This window comes from Asparagus officinalis, chromosome 7 (assembly GCF_001876935.1).
Source record: "Asparagus officinalis chromosome 7, Aspof.V1, whole genome shotgun sequence".
Classification (NCBI taxonomy): Eukaryota; Viridiplantae; Streptophyta; class Magnoliopsida; order Asparagales; family Asparagaceae; genus Asparagus; species Asparagus officinalis.
In genome coordinates, this window is record NC_033800.1 from 24,111,658 (window position 1) to 24,130,710 (window position 19,053).

The following is a 19,053-nucleotide window of genomic DNA, read 5'->3' on the forward strand; positions in this document are numbered from 1 at the left end:
CCCCCCCCCCCCAAAAAAAAGAGATAAATTGCAAGTAACTATCCCATTATCTTGATTATTGAGCCGTAAGTAAGTAATAATAAAACAACCGAGGGCTTTATCTGCAATTTACCCACAATGAAAAGACAAAAGAGCCCCTCATGGCGCATCCAATCGCACGGCACAGCCATCGAAAAAAGTCCGCCGTATATGTAACGCTAGTCGCTCTTCTTTCCCGTCCCCGCCTTGCTCCGCCACTCGTCTCCCATAACTCCGTCAATATTACAATTCTACCCCTAGGGTTTCTCTTCGCCATCTCAATCCCTTTTCTCTCTCGGTTCGTTCGATTTCTTTTCCGGATCCGTGTAAATTTTGTTCCTTTTGCTGTTTTTAATTCTCAATTTCTCTCTTCTATTTTTTGGGCTATTTTTGCAGGTGAGAATCGGCTGAGATATGGATTATATGCCAGTCTACCAAAATTTGGTGGAGATTTTCCCTCAGGTTAGATTAATTTTCTCCCCACCGTCATTGAAAACTTATGTTTTGGACCGAAATACAAACTGGTGCAAAAATTTCTCTATGGTTGATGTTCTTGTCAAGGGTTTGAAGGAGTTTATTTGATTAATCACAATTAGAAGTATGATCAACCTTAAGGCGAAACCAGTTTTTACAAAGAGAGGTTGAGGGAGGACGTCAAGACAAGAAAGGGATGATTTTTGTTTGAATTTAGAGTTTTGATCTGATCCATCTTGACGCGACATGTGTTCTTCCCTTACTATGCTTAATTGCAGAACACTGTAAGCAGCTAACACTTGTTTGGGACCGCTTAAACCCAGGCGGTGCCTAGACCGCTTTCTAAAACAAGATCTTGAAACATGCATTCTTTAGTTGACATTCTGTGACCTCCCGAGTTTGCGTCTTGTAATTTGGTGGACCGTATAAAGGTCTAACATTTCTAGGGGCTAAATCAGGCTGAAATAAATATTTTATCTTTTTTTAAAAAAATCATTTTATATGTTTATTTTCCTGTTGAAAATGGATAATGCTAACTAAGCTACGAACTTTGTAATACTTACTAGAAACATAATCTCCTGGTTCTTCGTCGTGAATAGATATAAAAAATTGTGAGTCTCCAAGGAATCCAAAATTTTCACTTGTAGTACATAAGTCATATACACTTAGCTAGTTACGTATTGAAAATGCTCTGCACATCTTATAATGTCTAATGATATTGTTCATATTTACACGTGAAGTTGAATTTCATTATAATCTGGATGGATTTTGTGTAATTGTAATCAAGCTAATTATCTTTATTGTATGTTTAGATCTGTTGCTTTTGTTCCTAGAAAAGTGAAGCTCATGTTCTAGGACTTAAATGTGTATTTTTGTTTCAGGTGGATTCCCGATTACTCAAAGCTGCTGCTTTTGAACACTCCAATGATGTTAACGAAGCAGTTGAGTTTATTGTCTGTGAGGTTTTACCATCTTTAAGTGGCCCTTCTGAGTCATCTGACACTGCCCACAATGCTCACAAGGCATCTAATGAGGGTAAATTTGTTTTGTCCTTTTGGCATTAATTGTTTTTTTCTCAGTTCCATAGGCATTAAGACAGTTTGTTCATGTTTCTCTTAGTCAGCTTCTTTCTGTTATCTGACATCATTTAAGCTTCCAGTATTTTGCTATGTTTTTTGGGTACTTGTAATTGGAAGACATGCGTACCTGATGTGTACCCATACCCATATCGGAACTTCTTGAACACTTCTTGAATATATGCATATGTTTATACATGCGTATACTTATTATATAGTACATGTTTTAATTTAAAACACTCGTCATACGCTTCTTTGATGTATATTCTATACTTCACATCTAATATATTAATCTTATGTAAATGGGGAAAAAAGATTGATCTTGTGTGAATGATTAATTTTAATATTTTATATTTTATAAATTTACATAAGATACATATATAGCTGTGTCTCTGTCCCCTGCCATTTAACAAAATTTCGGTGTCTTATACCCATAACCATACCCGTACCACTTGTCTTTTGTGATCGTATTTTATGACAAAATTGCAGTCCAGGCCAAATGCTTTTTCCTCTTAGTTATGTGAGAACACATTTGTTTACATACCTAACCATATATGCGTGTTTATGGATGTGCATGTCAGATTTATGTTCTTCTTTCTTTTTTTAGTGCATAAAAGTGCATCTCATGTGCTGTCTAACAGCAGATCACATGTTGCAAGTGCAGTTCAGCTAAAGGAACATTACCTTGATAATCAAGAAGCTGAAGCAATTCAACCAGAACCAATGTCATGCAGAACTACCATATCTGGTGCCCCTTCTAGTTTCATGTCCCCTTTTAAGGGAGTAGCAGAAGAGAACTTTATTGATCTCGAAAGCAGTAACAATGATTCTTCATTGTTTATTTGGGAAAAAAATTCAGGCTTAATTGGGTATGACTCCTTGATGAAGGATATTTGCAGATCTGTAAGTGAATGTGAAGAGCAACTATCAAGCTCTTTAGTTCAAGGTTCTGATACGATATCTGCTTTCTTGGAACCTGCTCATGATACATCATCTTCTGTTAATGAAAAGAGTACGGATTCTGTAGCGTGCAGTGCTCAAGTGCCAGAGGATGTCACTGATGCTTTTGGTGAAATTGAAGCTTATTCTAAGTATTTAGCAGATGGTCATGATTCGGCCCGTCATACAGAAATGATTTCTATTGATGATGACAATGTACCCGTCATTGTATCTACTCGATCAGGTCATGTTATTAACATTGACCTTCTTGATGATTTTGTAGCGGATGCCAGAAACAGTAAGGTATGACTTATGCCGTCCAATTTATAGTATAATCTGTACGGACTTTTTTTGGCCTGTTTTAGCTGAAAAAATTATCTATATGTAATTAGATAAGATCTAGATTCTAGTTTGCATGAGTATTGCCCTGCATATAAAACCTAATCATCAAAAAATGCATTGATGGCATACATTTGATGTCTTTTTAAAGGAAAAGAATATCAAAGTCAGGTTCTACACAATAAAAAGTATAAGTTCATCTTTACTTGGAATTATATGATTTTAGTTGGAAAAGACCAAACTTACAATTGTTAATCTCAATATGTTAAGAAGTTTTCTAGGATCCACAAGGGTCTGAAATGTGATGCAATAAAAAGTATGTGATAAAAATATCCTTGAATATATTAGATACTTATACTGGGCTCTTTTCTGTGCATTTTGTTTTATTGGGATTCATCACAAAAGTTAACATGTTAAACAGTTTTAAAATATCTATCAAAACTGAAGTTTTGAGTTTATTTTCTTTGCAACCATGATCCTTGTGCTTTTTGTGTGGGTAGTAAGATATTTCTTCTCATATTTTGAGCATTTAAGGGAAATCTTCTGCTGAGACGTGCTGGTTTAAAATGTTAGATATCTCCTGCATGCCACAGTTTGTTGCTAGGATTATCTGAGCACCTCATCTTTTGAATTTCTCAACTGTCTAAGCCTATGAATTACAGGCACTATTGTTAGGGTTAATTTCACATCAACCTTTTTTCAGTATACATCCATAATAATGTATCACTTCTCTTTGTGGATATTAACTACCAGATCTCCTGACTGATCAATGCTATTAAAAGAGTTGTTAGTTAGAGTTTTCATGTGCAAATCACATGATGGCATTAGATATTTTTTTACCTCACTTAAAACATGTATAGCGTAGCAGGTATATCTGCAGCTAAACATGTAATAACATGGTCTTGGGGGTGGAAATTATGTACCTCTTTGGATAACATATGAATATTTTGTACAGATAAACATATACAATTTTCGTCATAACAAGGAAAATATCAAGAAAAAAGAAGTAAATACATGAAGCACAAGAATAATGTCATCCCGCTGGTTTTTTTAAGTAACTCTTCCCAAGCTCTATATGACATAATCTTCATCTTCCCAAAATACCCCCTTCCAAGCTCCAAAGCTCAAACCTGAACCCAAACTTGAACCCAGGCTCAGGCCTGCAGCATCTTCTCCATAGGTAGCGAAAATTGGGTCCACGCCTTCACCACCGACCTTCACTGAGCTTGTACTAGTGAATGACAAATCCTGCCCTTTGATAGAGCCACAGAAGGTCTATCTGGAATTGGGAGATACTGAAGGGGGCCTCTCTGCAATTAACCCTAGTTAATATCGTGTCAGAATAGGTACTTCAAGAAGACACTTGATCCAATTTTTTACTGCAAGTTGGGTGGGTGTTTTTCTTTTCTCGTTTTTGGTTCAGTTGTTGATAGACACCCCCATTAATTAAGTTAATCTTTTTGTTTTTTTTATGAGAAGGATAAGTGCAATAACTCAATTTTATTAAAATAGAATGAAGAGAAAGAATACATATGTGGAGGGAGAGAAGAGAGTTTGCAACTTGGAGAAGTCGATAAACTACCGGTTTCATGGTCGGTGTGAGTGCCGGTAAGTAGAGCTGAATTATAGATAATATCTGTTGGAGTCGAACATTTACTGTTAATTGCCCGTTGGTTTCTTTTCCCTTTCAAATCAACCAAAGTGTTGCAACAAGAGTGCACTCCATTTCTTTTTGATCATTGAGTAGAATAATTGGCGTTCGCCAATCATGCCGAAGATCTAATATTAAAGCAGGCCACTAAAAGTGCTCATAATTTGTGATGTTGCCATATCTGTCTTGCGACACAACACTCTAGGAGAAGATGTTGGGAAGAATTTATTGCATTGTGACAGAGAATGCAAGATTAAGGAACACGCACTTCATGCTACACCAACTTTTTTTTCTGTAGGTAGGTGGTCAAGTAGAGCTGGCAAAACTCATACTTCGTATTTGAGAGGAACTTGAGATGACCAAAGACATAAGGTGTGAACTTGGGTGATCTATAGTGGTGTACTACCAGCAAACTGAGAAGACTCCATTATTAGAAAGTTTCCAGACCCTCCCGTCGAACCTACTAGAAAGTTTTTGTGACTGCAAAAGATTCGTGAGCTTTCGTAAACAATGGAAAACATGTTGAGAAATTAAATAATGAAAATATACCAAAGGGTAGTAATGAAATTATTGAGTGATTATTGATGAGAGGAAGTATAGAAGGTTAGCTATGAAATTAAATTAATAAAAATACATTTATGGGATGTGTTATGCTGTGACTACAAGAGCTTTAGCATTTGGTCAGTCGTGGGTCTATCTGCTAATATCCAAGGTGAAGGTGATAAGTTGCAATGGGTCTAAAGTGCAGGTTCTATCTGCTCATTAACCTTTTCTTTATTATATGGTGTTAGGTGTGAAATAGAGAATAGGGGAAGAAAGAGATTTTTATGATATATTAAAGTATAAGTTTCACGGGATAAAGGGAGAGAGATATGCTGTTCATGGTGAATTCTGAAGTGATGGGGTTTGGATTAAATGGTTTGAATAAATCCTGGTCATATTTGGTCTTATTGAGAGGGATGGATAATCTGGAAGCTTTGTGGAAAATAGAGCAATAATTGGTAATGGGTAAAACAGGAATACGAAAGAGGAACAAAGGAAAAGATGGAATGATTGTTTGCACACAGTTAACTTTAGGAAGACTGAAAATGAATTTATACATTAAAGCTCAATCGGATCTTATATGGGCCCAAAGATTCTTTTGCTCACATGCTTCTAGCTTATTTCTTTAGGTGTATCACAAAATGTTTCATAAGCCTTTACAGTTACGCATCAGCCATACGTTACCTCACTTTGATGCTGAGTTGTTTGACCCCTGATAAAACATGAAACATAATTTGAGTAGTTGTATCTTTGTTCTTTCTCAGCCTTTTTATTGGTGTTAAATTGTTCGTAAAAACTGTTACAAGTCCTAGCATTGTCAGCTCTTTTACCTTAATAAACAACTTCTGAAATTTGTGCCGTATAGCATGCAGAATGTCACATTCTGAACTGAGACATCTGCGAACTCATAATATTTGATGATTTCTGATGTTTCATGAAAAGTTGTTATATTCCTGTTTCTTTCTGTTCATTTATAATTTGTTCTCACTGCTTCTTGTCTTTGTCCTGCTTGGTGTTATCTGCTTTCTCTATACTTGGGCAGAGAGAACATTATCACTGGGGCAGTATTTGATAGTTTCTATATGATAGCTATTGTAGGAGGCTTGACGACTTATCCTGATGTTCATGGCCCCTCCCCACACCAAAAAAAAAATAAAAATAAAATGAAATAAAATTAGTGGTCCATTCCGTCAGTTGTCTGGAAGATGCGCTTCATGTAGTTAAAAGGCTTATTATTTATCAGGATGCTGGTGACCTTGGATAGATAAGCGAAAACAATTCCAATGAAAATGAATGCTTGATGCCCTACCATTAGTTATATATTGCGTATATTGGATCTCCTTGATATTAGATTCCTGTATCATGTGTTACAACCATTTTCTGATTTTGGAGAGCTGATTGATACCTCAATTTTTATTTAACTTTTAGTTATTTTGCGTGGTTATTATCTGTAAGGCTGTTTTGCTTCCTGCTTACTATGAGTTGTTTTCCTTTCAAGGCCTGAAACAACCTCCTGAGTACCAGGAAGCTACCTTCCTATTCACATGTTTTGTGGCATCCTTAATTTCTTATATTCATGTCCAACGTACCCTTAATTTCGTATCATGTAAAAAAAAAAAAGAATCATCTCTTTATCATATGACCTTTTGTGCTACGTACGTAGGTACAAAGGAAGCATTAGTATTCTATTTTCAATCATATCCCATCTATTGATTTCAACAGAAGTTGACACAATTTCTAATATTATCTACCTAACAATGCACAGAAAAAATTAGTATCTGGTGTGGAGTCAGTTGTTAATATGATGAAAGAGGCAGAACTTCTTGAGGGGAGGGCCAAACAAGCGAAGGAAGAAGCTTCCTTAGCTGGTCAGAATATCCTTACAAGGGTCGAGGAACTTAAACAAATGTCACAACATGCACAACAAACAAGTGATAGGGTTTGTCTCAATGATCTTGCTCATTTTTCCTTATGTAGCTGCTCAAGTGAATAAAAAAATGCTGAAAATGTTGGTTGAATTTGGCAGCATGCTGGAGAAGTGTATGGTGAGAAATCTGTCTTATCAACTGAAGCTAGGGAACTGCAGTCTCGTCTTCTCAATTTATCAGATGAAAGGGATAAATCATTTTCAGTCATTGAGGAGGTTCGACCTTTATCTTTTATCATTATCCATGTACTCTGAAATACTCCTATATTTATCACTAATAATCAGGTTTTTTATTTGACCATCTAATTTAGAAATCAGCTAATGTTGGCTTGGCAATTTAAATACATGATATCTGTTTTACATCAAACATTTGAACCTTAGATGCATGGAAATATAGTAGAAATTCATACACATGCACCGGCACAAACATTTATTCATGCATATAGATAGATATAATTTTGAGATGTAGAAGAATGGAAGAATTGCCCTAGTTTCTTCTTAAAGCATCAAAACGACTCAGTGCACCTTTTCTTTAAAAAGAAGTATGAAACAATATGAAACATTTCATATTGACAAACTTTTGCATACCGAAAGTTACAATTTGATAGCATGATATTTTTTTGTTCTGAAATATCATATTATTGTTTAACTCTTTTTTTTGTAAAGAAACAAATCTTCTACTTATAGTATCCTTTACAAAAATTATTGAAGTGATTCAGGGTAAGGATCATTTAATACCACTGGGTAACCCTAGATGCTTATCTAGGTTGTTAGTTAGAACATCAACTCATCTTGCCAGTATACCGCTTAGTTTGCTTTGGGAATCATTCCTAAATTTTAAATTTCTATGTTGTGATTAATTCTATTTCCAAGATTCACAAGGGACTAGAATACAATAAAAGCTCAGTTTTAGTCACTTGGAATCGTTCGGCATGGATACATTTGATACATTTGATTATAACCGTTTAAGTTAACATTTTTTTTTTATTTTGAAGATTTTGTTTATCCAACAAGAGCAAACAATGGCTTTACTTGAGCTTGCCTTTTATACGTGCTCAAAGTTAGAATCGCATGCAATTTTGAGTCATAATCTAACAACAAACGAAAAGGTTGTGGTCTAATGTCAACAGTTCATGACTAAACAGGTCTTGCTATTCACCAACATAACCTTATAAGATTTGTGCTGATTCCCTCTCTTGTCATGATTTCCTCCGCCATTGGCACCAAACTAAAGAATTGACTTCAAGTCGACGGCAAGTTCCAAATTTGTCAATTATTTCATGGTGCCCTTTCTCTTGAAATTTTATATGGATAGGCAACGATGATGACTGAATCTATTGACCTGCTTGGAAAATTCTCTTGCGCTTTTGATATTGGCTTAAAAAAATTTAATTAGCTTTCACTATGTCTATTAATCTGGAAACCTCCCTTTATCCAACTAATATCTCTGACGATATTGGATGCTAATGCTGTTGATTTAAATGTTTTTGTACACTGTATTTTCTCCCATTTAAACACCTGATTGATTCAGTGTTCATATTTGGAGAGTATAAAATGTGTTGTGTATGACGTGTCAAGCAATGAACATATCCAGACCCTTACGTGCTTAGGTGGCTCAGATGTTTTGACAACCTCTTCCTCCCAATCCTTTCATTTTTCCTGATTGATTCCGTACTTTTTGTTATGCATGCAAGCGAGTCCATTCCTTTATAATTCTAGATCTGATATATTTATGTCATTAATTAGATTCGTGAAGCTCTTGAAGCAAGAATAGCTGATGCAAAGGATGAAATAGCTGCAGCTGAGCAGGAAAAGCTCGAGAAGGAAGAACTAGCCCAGAAGGCTTTGAAAGAACAAGAAGCCTTTATGGATGCCATAGTACAGGAGTCCAAAACATTCCAGCAGCAAGCAGAGGAAAATGCCAAGGTAAATTACTGATGTTATAAGCACTATTAGTATGTGTTAATTTATAAAAGGTTTGACCCTTGTGTTATGTTGTATTGATTACTTTCTTTGTTTATTGTGGGAACAGTTGAGGAACTTCTTGGAGGAGAGTGGTAAAATTGTAGATACATTGCAGTAAGTTTTTACGTTGTAGTACTCTCTGTTCTTTTCTTTTTTGTCTGAATTATGTCTCAGCATAGTCATGCAATAATTTGTAAGCTCCCATTACTTTTTTTTCTTTCATTGATTATGCACGTCTTTCTTCACAGTTTTGGTATAATAGCCACTAACATAGTGAATATTTTCTATTTGTCTTCCTATATAGGGGAGAAATTGATGTGATTTGTGAGGATGTGATGTTGCTCAAGAGAAGAGTTGATGAGCGAGCACCACTGAAGGGATCGCTATTAATGTCCACTTACAGCTCAGCCTCTTCATCAAGCTCATCCGGTCATAAAAGTATTTCTTTGGGAAGTGAAAACAGTAGAAAGATCGGTGAAGATACCTCAAGCAGTCAGGAGCACGATATCATTATTGCCATCAATGGCATCTTAAATGTTGATGCCTTCGGCAAGCAGAAATCAGCTTCAATTGATGACTGGGAGTTTTTGAAACAGGATGCTTGCCCGTTCTAAGATACACTGAAACATCATTTAAAGAATCCTTGGAGGTTTTGCTTGTGGTATATTTGCAACATATACATCTTTTTCTTTCCTGCTGTGTACATCTTTTAAGTAAGTTTTGAAGCCATATTATTGCTTGTTTTTACATTATAATGTGTATATATATCTATAGTTCATCATTGGAGTATATGCATGTTTTTGATAGTTCCATACTGCTCAATTTCGCGCATGAAATCAGCAGCTCATATTGCATATAGAAAATGTGCTTCAACAATCTGTTTCTGGCTGCTAAAGTCTACATCTTTAATGCTGATGCTGTAATGTAAATGGACTTTGTGTGTTCTTCTGCTTTACTTGGTTCTTTTATATGCGTCTAGTTACGTGCGTATGTTAAGAGTCCCTATCTTTACGAATGCGGAGCCAACCAACAAATGATAAAGTTTTTCCTTCTTTTTCCTTTTAATAACAAAGTTAGATCATTGTGTTTTGTGTATGGAAAAGTTAATAACTATCCATATTCATGTATAATCTTAAAAACCATCACTTTTCATTATATTGTGAGGGGTAGAGGTCATTTTCACGTGCAGGACATGTAGATATCACGTACGCAGTACAGGTTGGTGGTGTGCGCTACAATGATAGCGAGGCTATCTGTCACGCTTAATTTTCGAATCGGGTGGGGGCAGTAGCATGCATGAAAATGACCTTAACTTCTTCACTTCTTTACCTTTTTTATGAAAAGAACCTACCCATCACCGTATCCTGTTAATTATTGCACAAGTCAAAGCAATAATATTTTGCTGGATTATGTGGAAATAATGTAGAATAGCATTACAAAATCGCAGATGGTTTTTACATGCTATAATTTTCAAGGATGGGTTAATGAGAATGATTATCCTGATCTCGCTTTGAGTAAATTTTGAACATGTTTGTTCGTTTATTATTATGTTGTTTGGATTGATCTAAATTGGATGTATAAGTATCGAAGGAGTTTGATGTAATTGGAGTTGCAAGTTGCGAAAAGTTTTGAAGTTGCCTTGCAACGAGACTAGCGCATCAACACTTTCATGAGAGAGTATCGAAATGGGTCTGATCCATGACACTAACAACTCTATGTTTAGATAAGTTTTCTTAAGAATTTGTATAGTGATTCAAGGATAGACATCAGCAAAATGATTACAAATATTGTGCTGCAACATATTTTACGAAATGGAAAAAAAAAAAAAAATCATGGGTTATGGTCATCACCACCATGATCATCCTGCCCAATTAAAGTGCCAGCCCTCATTTCTACCCTCAAACTTTTATAGGGTTATCTTTATTTCGGTAGAGGAGAATCTAGGCATGACCTTCACACCAATACACAGAGGATCCTAAAGACCGGATCTTTGATTATTCCATTTTGAGTCAGATTTTGATTTTGACCCACATTGAATGATAACCATCAATGAAGATTTTTTGATTCGCATTGAAAATGACAACCATCAACGACCCTAACACTTGTAGAGCGCCCCTAATTCTGGTTCGCGCCGCAACTCATCTTATCCTCCTCCTCCTGAATCCAAGGTTAATTATTGGCTGGGATTAGCAGATGCAGTTGGGGTGCGCATCCAGTGACATGTGCGCGTCATTTTTCAACATCGCAGTGGGTCTTTGATGATGAACCCATCCTTTTCACACAAGATTCTTATAGCATGACACCTCCCAGCTGTTCTTATCTTTATCCCTACCATATTTTTCCTTTTCCTTTTTCTGAGCTTGGGGGGAAATTTCCTCCCCCCCTCTAATTGTTACGTTCAGAAAATGTCAAGCTTTTGGACGGAGGATTGACAGTAAACGCGATTAGGATCTAACTCGGGTCTTGACTGATATGATATTAACATATATCATGCATCTCTTTTCTTATAATTCTCATCAGTAATACGCTCAAATCAAAAGCGATGGATAAGATGTGTGACATATTACCACCACATCAATTAAGGAGCTAGAGTGTCGTAGGAGACTATATATGTGTATGTATAGTACTTTTGCATGAGAAATTTCGTGGCTCCTGCATACCTATGCTAAAATTAATGATACTCTATGACTTATTTCATGATAAGTTTTAAAAAAATTGCTAGTGTGGTCCCACACATCTCGACAAAGCATCTAAAAATAGTATTAAGAGAAATTCTATAAATAGAGGTACCAATCTTGAGGGCTGTTTTACCATTGATACACGACAAAGCTAGTATGTGGGGAATATAATATGGACGGAGGAGAGTATATAGATACTAACTTGAAAGAGTGGTTCCTATATTAGATCAATAAAGTTATGTGTGCGTGTGTGTATGCGTGCGTGCACCCCATAAGAAAATGGAGAACCATGTGTGCCTGGCGTTGACACACATTCAAACCACTACAATCCAGATCATCAATATAACTAAATCCTATTTAAAAACTCAAATGTGTGTCACACTAGCATCATATATACTACCAGCATCACGGGGGAACACACGAAACCTCGTATATACATTACAAATGAGCAAAAATCATAAGCTACACATGTCCACCAACAAACTGCATCGCGAAACCCGTATGAAGTTGTTCGTGTATACCTGAAAATTTCCACATAAAATTCCCACAATTAATCAACCCTACATTCTATTTACCCACAATAATCACAACCGAAATTTCCATTCTCCCTATCAACACAATCCTCTCTTTGCGATCCATCACAACGTTGTATACAAACACCCACTAATTTACGTACTTACCCGGCAATCCCCACGTTAGTTTATAGCCTAGCGTGAAAACTCAACACCATCTCCTCCTCCTCCTCCTCTCAAAATCGACGAAAACTTGTCGATCTTCGTGCGGAGACGGCGGCTGGCTAAGCGTACTTGTGCCAACAGATGAGCATGGAGATGCAGGTCCTCATAATGTAGAACTTCCCTTTCTGTTGCCTCGCCATTCTCCTCAATTTCTCTAGCTTTTGCCCCATGTTACTCATTAACTAATCGATTTCTCTCTCAATACTTAGCTCCTAATTAACTAGTAGCTATTTGCATGGAGTTAGAGAAGAGTAAAGCACTAGCTAGTGAGACCGCTCCACATTGTCCTTAGTATTTAAAGTGTGAGTTTAGGTTCCATCAATATCACTGAGGGTCATGACTTTCACGTAAGTGAGTGAGACAATTGAAAATGAGAGAATTAAAATCAAGAAATAGATAGATTGTAATATTATGTTATGGGACAAATGGGGTCCCTTTGGAACCCCGGCCAGTTCACGTGCTACTTGTTTCCTAACAACGCCAACATCATCATCCGAAAACCTACTTACTCCGACGTAGCTTGCTTCTTCCTACGTGTGGATCCCATGATGATGTTTATGCATATTTTTCTGTGGGAATATATGGGCTACAGGTACATATGTTGGGGATTCGAAACAATCAAATCGAGCAATTGTCCTTTCGGACCTTGTGTTTGAGACTACAAATAAAAGATAAAAACTTACAGGAAAATAAACAAGAAATAACACACCAGATTTAACAAGATTCGGCAATCGTGCCTACGTCCTCGGGAGTCACACCACACAATTCTTTGATTAATATTGAAGAACATTACAATGCCCACAAATGGGATCTAATCTCTCTGAGATCTTTCTGAAGAAATTCTCTCAAAACCCTCTTTTTCTAATGTCTAATATCTTCTAAGGCGTTCCATATATATAGAAAACCTAAAACCAAAACAGACTAGAAATTCTAAAACCAAAAAGCAAAACAGATTAGGAATTCTAATAACCTGTTACCAAAATAGATTAAGAATCATGTTACTAAAACAGATTAATCCTGTTACTAAAACGGATTAGAAAACCTGCTATCCAATAATTTGTTTGATTCCAGCTTTGAGTCTACATCCCTTAGACTAACAATCTCCCACTTGGAGACCAAAGCACAATCAACGAGCTCACCCGAACTCTCCCTTCAATCTCCCACTTGGAGACCAAAGCACAATCAACGAGCTCACCCGAACTCTCCCTTCTTCACAAGCATCCCCCTACACGGAAAAAATCCATTCTTCAATCATCATCAACCCGGCGATCCCGCCGATCCTCCTGGTGTGGCTCCGCCTTCATCTCCTACATGTGAAGACCTACTGAAGTTACGCACAACTTTAGTTTGTCAATGATCACTGCTTTCGTCAACATATTCGCATGATTTTGACTCCCCAAAATCTTCTCTAGATGTAACTTCCCGTTCTCAATCAGAGAGCGTATAAAATGGTATTGTACGTCAATGTGCTTTATTTTGGAATGATATACTGGATTCTTAGCAAGATGTATAATGCTATGACTGTCACAATAAAGAACTCCTCTCCCTTGTTTCAGATCCAACTCTTCCAGTCACCTGTTTAATTAAATCATCTCCTTGCTTACTTCAGTCACCGCGACATACTCAGCTTTAGTTGTAGATAAAGTTACAATCTTCTGCAGACGTGAAACCCAACTCACTGCTTTTGACGCCAAGGTATAAACATACACCGTGGTGCTCTCCCTCGTATCATGATCACTGGCAAAGTTCGCATCCACGTATCCTTGCAGTACCAACTCCTTCCTCCTGAAGCATAATGGCTTGTCTGTTGTCCCTCTCAAGTAGCGCAATATCCACTTCACGACCTCCCAATGCTGCTTTCCTGGATTGCTTACAAACCTGCTCACAACTCCTACTGCATGGGCAATGTACAACCTCGTGCAAACCATCGCGTACACGAGACTCCCAATGGCCGAAGAATATGGCACCCTGCTCATATGCTCTCTATCTGTATCTGTCTTAAGTGATTGCTCTTCATATAGCTTGAATTGGCTTCTAAGGGGCATGCTAACAACCTTAACATTCTGCATATTGAACCTTTGAAGTACCTTCTCGATGTATTCAGCTTGACTCAACCTTAATGTTCCTTCAGCTTTATATCTACTGATTCACATCTCTAGAATCTGCTTCGTTGCACCCAGATCTTTTATAGCAAACTCCTTTGCTAACTGCTTCTTTAAGTTGTTTATCTCCTCTAAACTTGGTCCTGTAACTAACATATCATCAATATACAATAACAATATGATAAAACTGGACTTGAACCTCTTGAAGTAGCAACAATAATCTGAATTGTATCTTTTGTAGCTATTGTTTTGCATGAAGTTGTTGAACTTTTTGTACCACTATCTCAGAGCCTGTTTCAATTCGTACAAACTCTTCTTGAGCATGCATACCATCTCTTCCTTTCCCTCTTTAATGAAGCCAACATGTTACTTAATGTAGATTTCTTTATTTAAGTTACCATGAAGAAAGATAGTCTTTATATCTACCTGTTTAAGGTAGAGATCTTCTGCAGCTACCACGCTCAACACCACTCTGATGGTTGTGAGCTTTATAACAGGAAAAATATCTTTGTGTGACGCCCCAGGTTTCACGCAAGGCTGCAGTCTAAGACAAAACCCAGAATATCAAACCTGCCAAGCGCCAAGCACCAAACACCATGCTACGACATGTTTCATCATCACAGCCACTATCTCTCTAGTAAAAACAATAAATAGGTGAAAGCACCGACAGGCAAAATAATAGAGATAGAACAAACCAGGTATACACAGAAGCAATAAGAAAATAATCATCAGTGAGCCCAACTAAAATAGAATAGAAAGATCTCTGAGTCTGAAATAAACCTCAAGTACAATGAGTCAAATAAAGTATCACTATGACTCTCAGCCTCTACAAAATGAAATACAAGTCTAGAGTCTTAACATAAACAACTAACTGTGGAGTTCTGAAATAACTACTAAAATAATAAATAGCTAGATGGAATCTATGAAGAAATCCCATCAACTTGCGACTCTCCGTGCGCCGGACTCGCTGCCTGAAAGGGGGGAAAACAACGAGCATCAAAGTGCTATAGCGAGATCATCTTCACCTCTCCCAAGGGGAAGGGGTAGGAGTATATAGAAAATAGAGTCAGTATGTATAAGTATGAAATCATTCATATAACTCAAACTGGAGATTAGTATTTAGGAATCCATAGCACGAGAGTTAGTACGTCGAGCAAAATAATCCAAAGAACGAAACCGTCATGTATATACCATGTCTCAAATTGTGACTTCCTAAATGCCAACTCCAAACTCTATGAATGAAAAACAGCAAACAAAAGGAAACATTCTAAACCTCAAACATGTCGAATAAATATCTCATCTCAAAACTACACTTGAGTAGTCGGCTCTAATATAAGAGGATCTCATCCAAATCAAAAGTTCATCATAGGCCATGTCGTGTATGTCACGATCTCAAAGAATGTACCCTACTCACAGGTGATCTAACATGGAATCAAACTACAACTAATAATACATACAAGTGTGCATCTCCTTATACAATAGCGATACTCTTGTAATACTTTTACTCAATTGCTCTACAGAAATAGGTTTAATCTCTCTATTCCGGACACATGAAATAATAATATTATTATAATACTCTTACTCAATCGTTCTGTGGTAATAGGTTTTATCTCACTATTCCGGATACATGCACATACTATACTCATCATATTTATTTATCTACTTAATTTGCGACAAAAAGTATGTTAACGTAACATATTCTAAGCATACATGCACATATCTCGGTGAGTGTGTCCATATATGGTATTCACCATCATCTCAGGTGTTAAACAACTCATAAACATCATAATACATTAGCACAAGGTCGAGAAACTCTCTCGAAAACCAAACAAGACTGATTGGCGGTCGACCGTGATTATGCGGCGGTCGACCGCGATGGGTTCTAGGGCCTACTCAGGCCTCTGTTCTGCACGCGGTCGACCGCCACTAAGGCGCGATCGACCGTGGGCCGATTTTCCAGTTTGTGCAGATTCTACTCCATGTTGTGTTCATATTGATTATTCAGTGATTCAAACTTGTTTTAAACATGTGAAACTTGCATGAAAGCATGCCAACAGCAGATAGAAACTTCTGAAAACAACTCAACATAAATATCATGATTATTCGCATTAAATTCATATTCAAAACCCTAAATCATGCATAAAAACTCAAAACGAAGAACAAATCATCTTTCTTTAATTTAAACAATGTTTTAAATCATTTTAAAATCTTAAATACTTCTGTAAATTCGTTCTCAAACTTTTTCACATGGAAAGACCTAGTCTTTATACATATAATACAAAAAAATTGACTTTTATTCATGAACTAGTCAATTTGGCTCTATCAAACATGTTAAAAACTCTTTAAAAATATTTTAAAAACTAGGAGGGGAATTAGCAAAGATGAACTCACCTGAGATTTGTAGAAAAACGTTTAAGATGCCAAGCCAAGGAAGATCTCCAATCCAAAAGTCGAAAACTACACGAAAATTCCACTCGAAAGCCTCCAATCTTCTCCAAGAATCAAATTAGGGTTTATGGGGTGTTTGATGGCTGTTAGGGTTCTTAGAAAACTAAAAATATCATGTATAATTGATATATAAACCAGAGAGAGTGAATATGGGCTTTAGAAAACCGAAACCAACTCAAAACAGGAAATCTGCTCTCTACAGGTTTCGCGATCGACCGTGACGGTCGACTGGACTGCGGTCGACCACGACGGTCGATCGGACTGCGGTTGACCACGACGGTCGACCGGACTGGAATTTTCCAGTTCCTCATATATTCGACCATTGTGCATGTTTCGACTCTTTTTTTTCTCATGTATGAACTCGCTCATACTCAAAACATATAGTATCATACTCAAATACCATTTAATAATATTTATCATACTAAATATCCATATATCATAATTAATCATATATTAATTATATTAACACAAATTTTTAGGGTTTTACACTTTGTATAGTCCACTTCTTCCCGCTGTTGGAACCCCTTCACGACTAATCTGGTCTTGTAATTCTTGCTTCCATCACTCTCCTGCTTAACCTGATAGACCCATTTGTTATACAATATTTCCTTCTGTGCAGGTAGCTAGACTAACTCTCATGTCTCGTTAGTGTGTAGAGAATCCATCTTCTCTTGTATCGCATGCTCCCACTTGTAGGCATAAAAAATTACCTATAGGTTCTCACGCATAGCTCGGGATGAAAAAAAGACGATGAATGTTACTATTCAAGTCAAGGAGGATTATCTGAGTCAAAGAAGATCATCCGATATTATAGAGAAGCTAAAAAGCACATGAAGTAAGTCGGCGAAGCGTACGAGTCTGTGAACCACGCTAAACGATAAAGGAACAACTCAATCGGATGTTGTGCTTCGCCCACAAAAGGGTGAAGTACCAAGTGTGTCTCATCCATTCCATGAGTGTCTCGCCTATGGGAAGTTGTAAATCTCTTCGTCAGATTTCCAACGTATCTTAGATCATCTCATTCCGAGATCGGACGAGGGAGTTAGAGCTAAAATACACGAGACAACACAAACTGTCTCGGAAGTGCGAGACAGTCACAACTGTCTCGAAAGCCGAGACAGTCATGACTGTCTCGCACCAAATATGAAGAAGGTTAAAAGACAAAAGTTGTAGATCTCTTCCTCATCTTTCCAACGCATCTTGGATTATCTCATTCCGATATCGGATGAGAGAGTTAGAGCCAAAATACCCGAGACAGTACAAACTGTCTCGGAAGTGCGAGACACACAACCCTGTCTCGCCCGAGACAGTACAAACTGTCTCGGAAGTGCGAGACACACAACCCTGTCTCGGCCATAGAGTTGGTTACTACACGTTTTTTGATGGTTTTTTGGCTTCATAACTACTTGAGATCAACCATAAACGTGGGGAGATAGTTACAAACTGAAAATAGGCCACTAACCTCAAAAAAGATGGTATTTAAGTAGTGGGACGACGGTTACAAAAGGGGGAGAGCATTTTTAGAGCAATTCGAAGAGGATCGAGCAAATTGGAGCAGATCTGAGCATAGAGAGCAGAGAGAAAATAACAAGAATTGAGTTCCTCGTGTGATTCCTTGAGATTCGAGCTTTGACTTTATCTTAAGAAGAGTGATCGTCTTACTTTGATAAGATCTTCACTTCAAATTCCTACTTCGATAAACAAAGGAAGAATCTCTAAACCCCTTCACAATCTGTGATTTGGTGGTCCACGAGTCAAAGCACTCCCGGCACAGGCAAAGATCCCACGCAAGCAGCGATCCAAACAATGATCCTGCGTTTATTTCTAAGGAGTTGGTAATTTGATTTTTGTTGTAAAGAGTAGTTTTACAAAGTACGAAACTTACTCCTTTGTATTCATTGTAATCGATAAATAGTTATAATGAATTCTACAACAGAACCTATTCCTGACGAAAACACCACTGTTGAGATTCACTCACTTGCATAGCCTCCTCATAGCACTCTGGTTCTTCACTATCTATCAAAAGTAAATAATTAAGTGATGAGAGATATATGAGATTCGGTTTGGGTAACCTGGATGACCTCCTAAGCTCCACGCCCTGGGTAGTCATCTCTACACTTGGAGCCTCCTCCGTTCTTCGGTCAGAATTGACTTTT

General features: G+C 37.2%; 1 protein-coding gene across 2 annotated transcripts; it reads left to right on the plus strand.

The window, feature by feature from the left end:
• LOC109849817 lies at nucleotides 170-9,742 on the plus strand. 2 transcript variants are annotated; one of them, XM_020419699.1, is made up of 9 exons: nucleotides 170-316; nucleotides 415-480; nucleotides 1,374-1,527; nucleotides 2,176-2,810; nucleotides 6,806-6,979; nucleotides 7,067-7,183; nucleotides 8,714-8,893; nucleotides 9,000-9,046; nucleotides 9,237-9,742. In XM_020419699.1, exons 2-9 carry the CDS (start codon nucleotides 433-435, stop codon nucleotides 9,544-9,546), a joined length of 1,665 nt encoding a protein of 554 aa, XP_020275288.1. In that variant the 5' UTR covers nucleotides 170-316; nucleotides 415-432; the 3' UTR covers nucleotides 9,547-9,742. The 2 variants fall into 2 exon arrangements, with proteins under 2 accessions (XP_020275288.1, XP_020275289.1); XM_020419700.1 differs by having other exon boundaries at nucleotides 173-316; nucleotides 2,233-2,810.

Excerpts from the sequence above, each read along its gene's own strand:
- LOC109849817 (XM_020419699.1), top strand. The coding sequence starts at position 433 with ATGGATTATATGCCAGTCTACCAAAATTTGGTGGAGATTTTCCCTCAG. Across the intron at positions 1,528-2,175 it reads TCACAAGGCATCTAATGAGG|TGCATAAAAGTGCATCTCAT; the intron begins GTAAATTTGTTT and ends TTCTTTTTTTAG. Across the intron at positions 7,184-8,713 it reads CATTTTCAGTCATTGAGGAG|ATTCGTGAAGCTCTTGAAGC; the intron begins GTTCGACCTTTA and ends GTCATTAATTAG.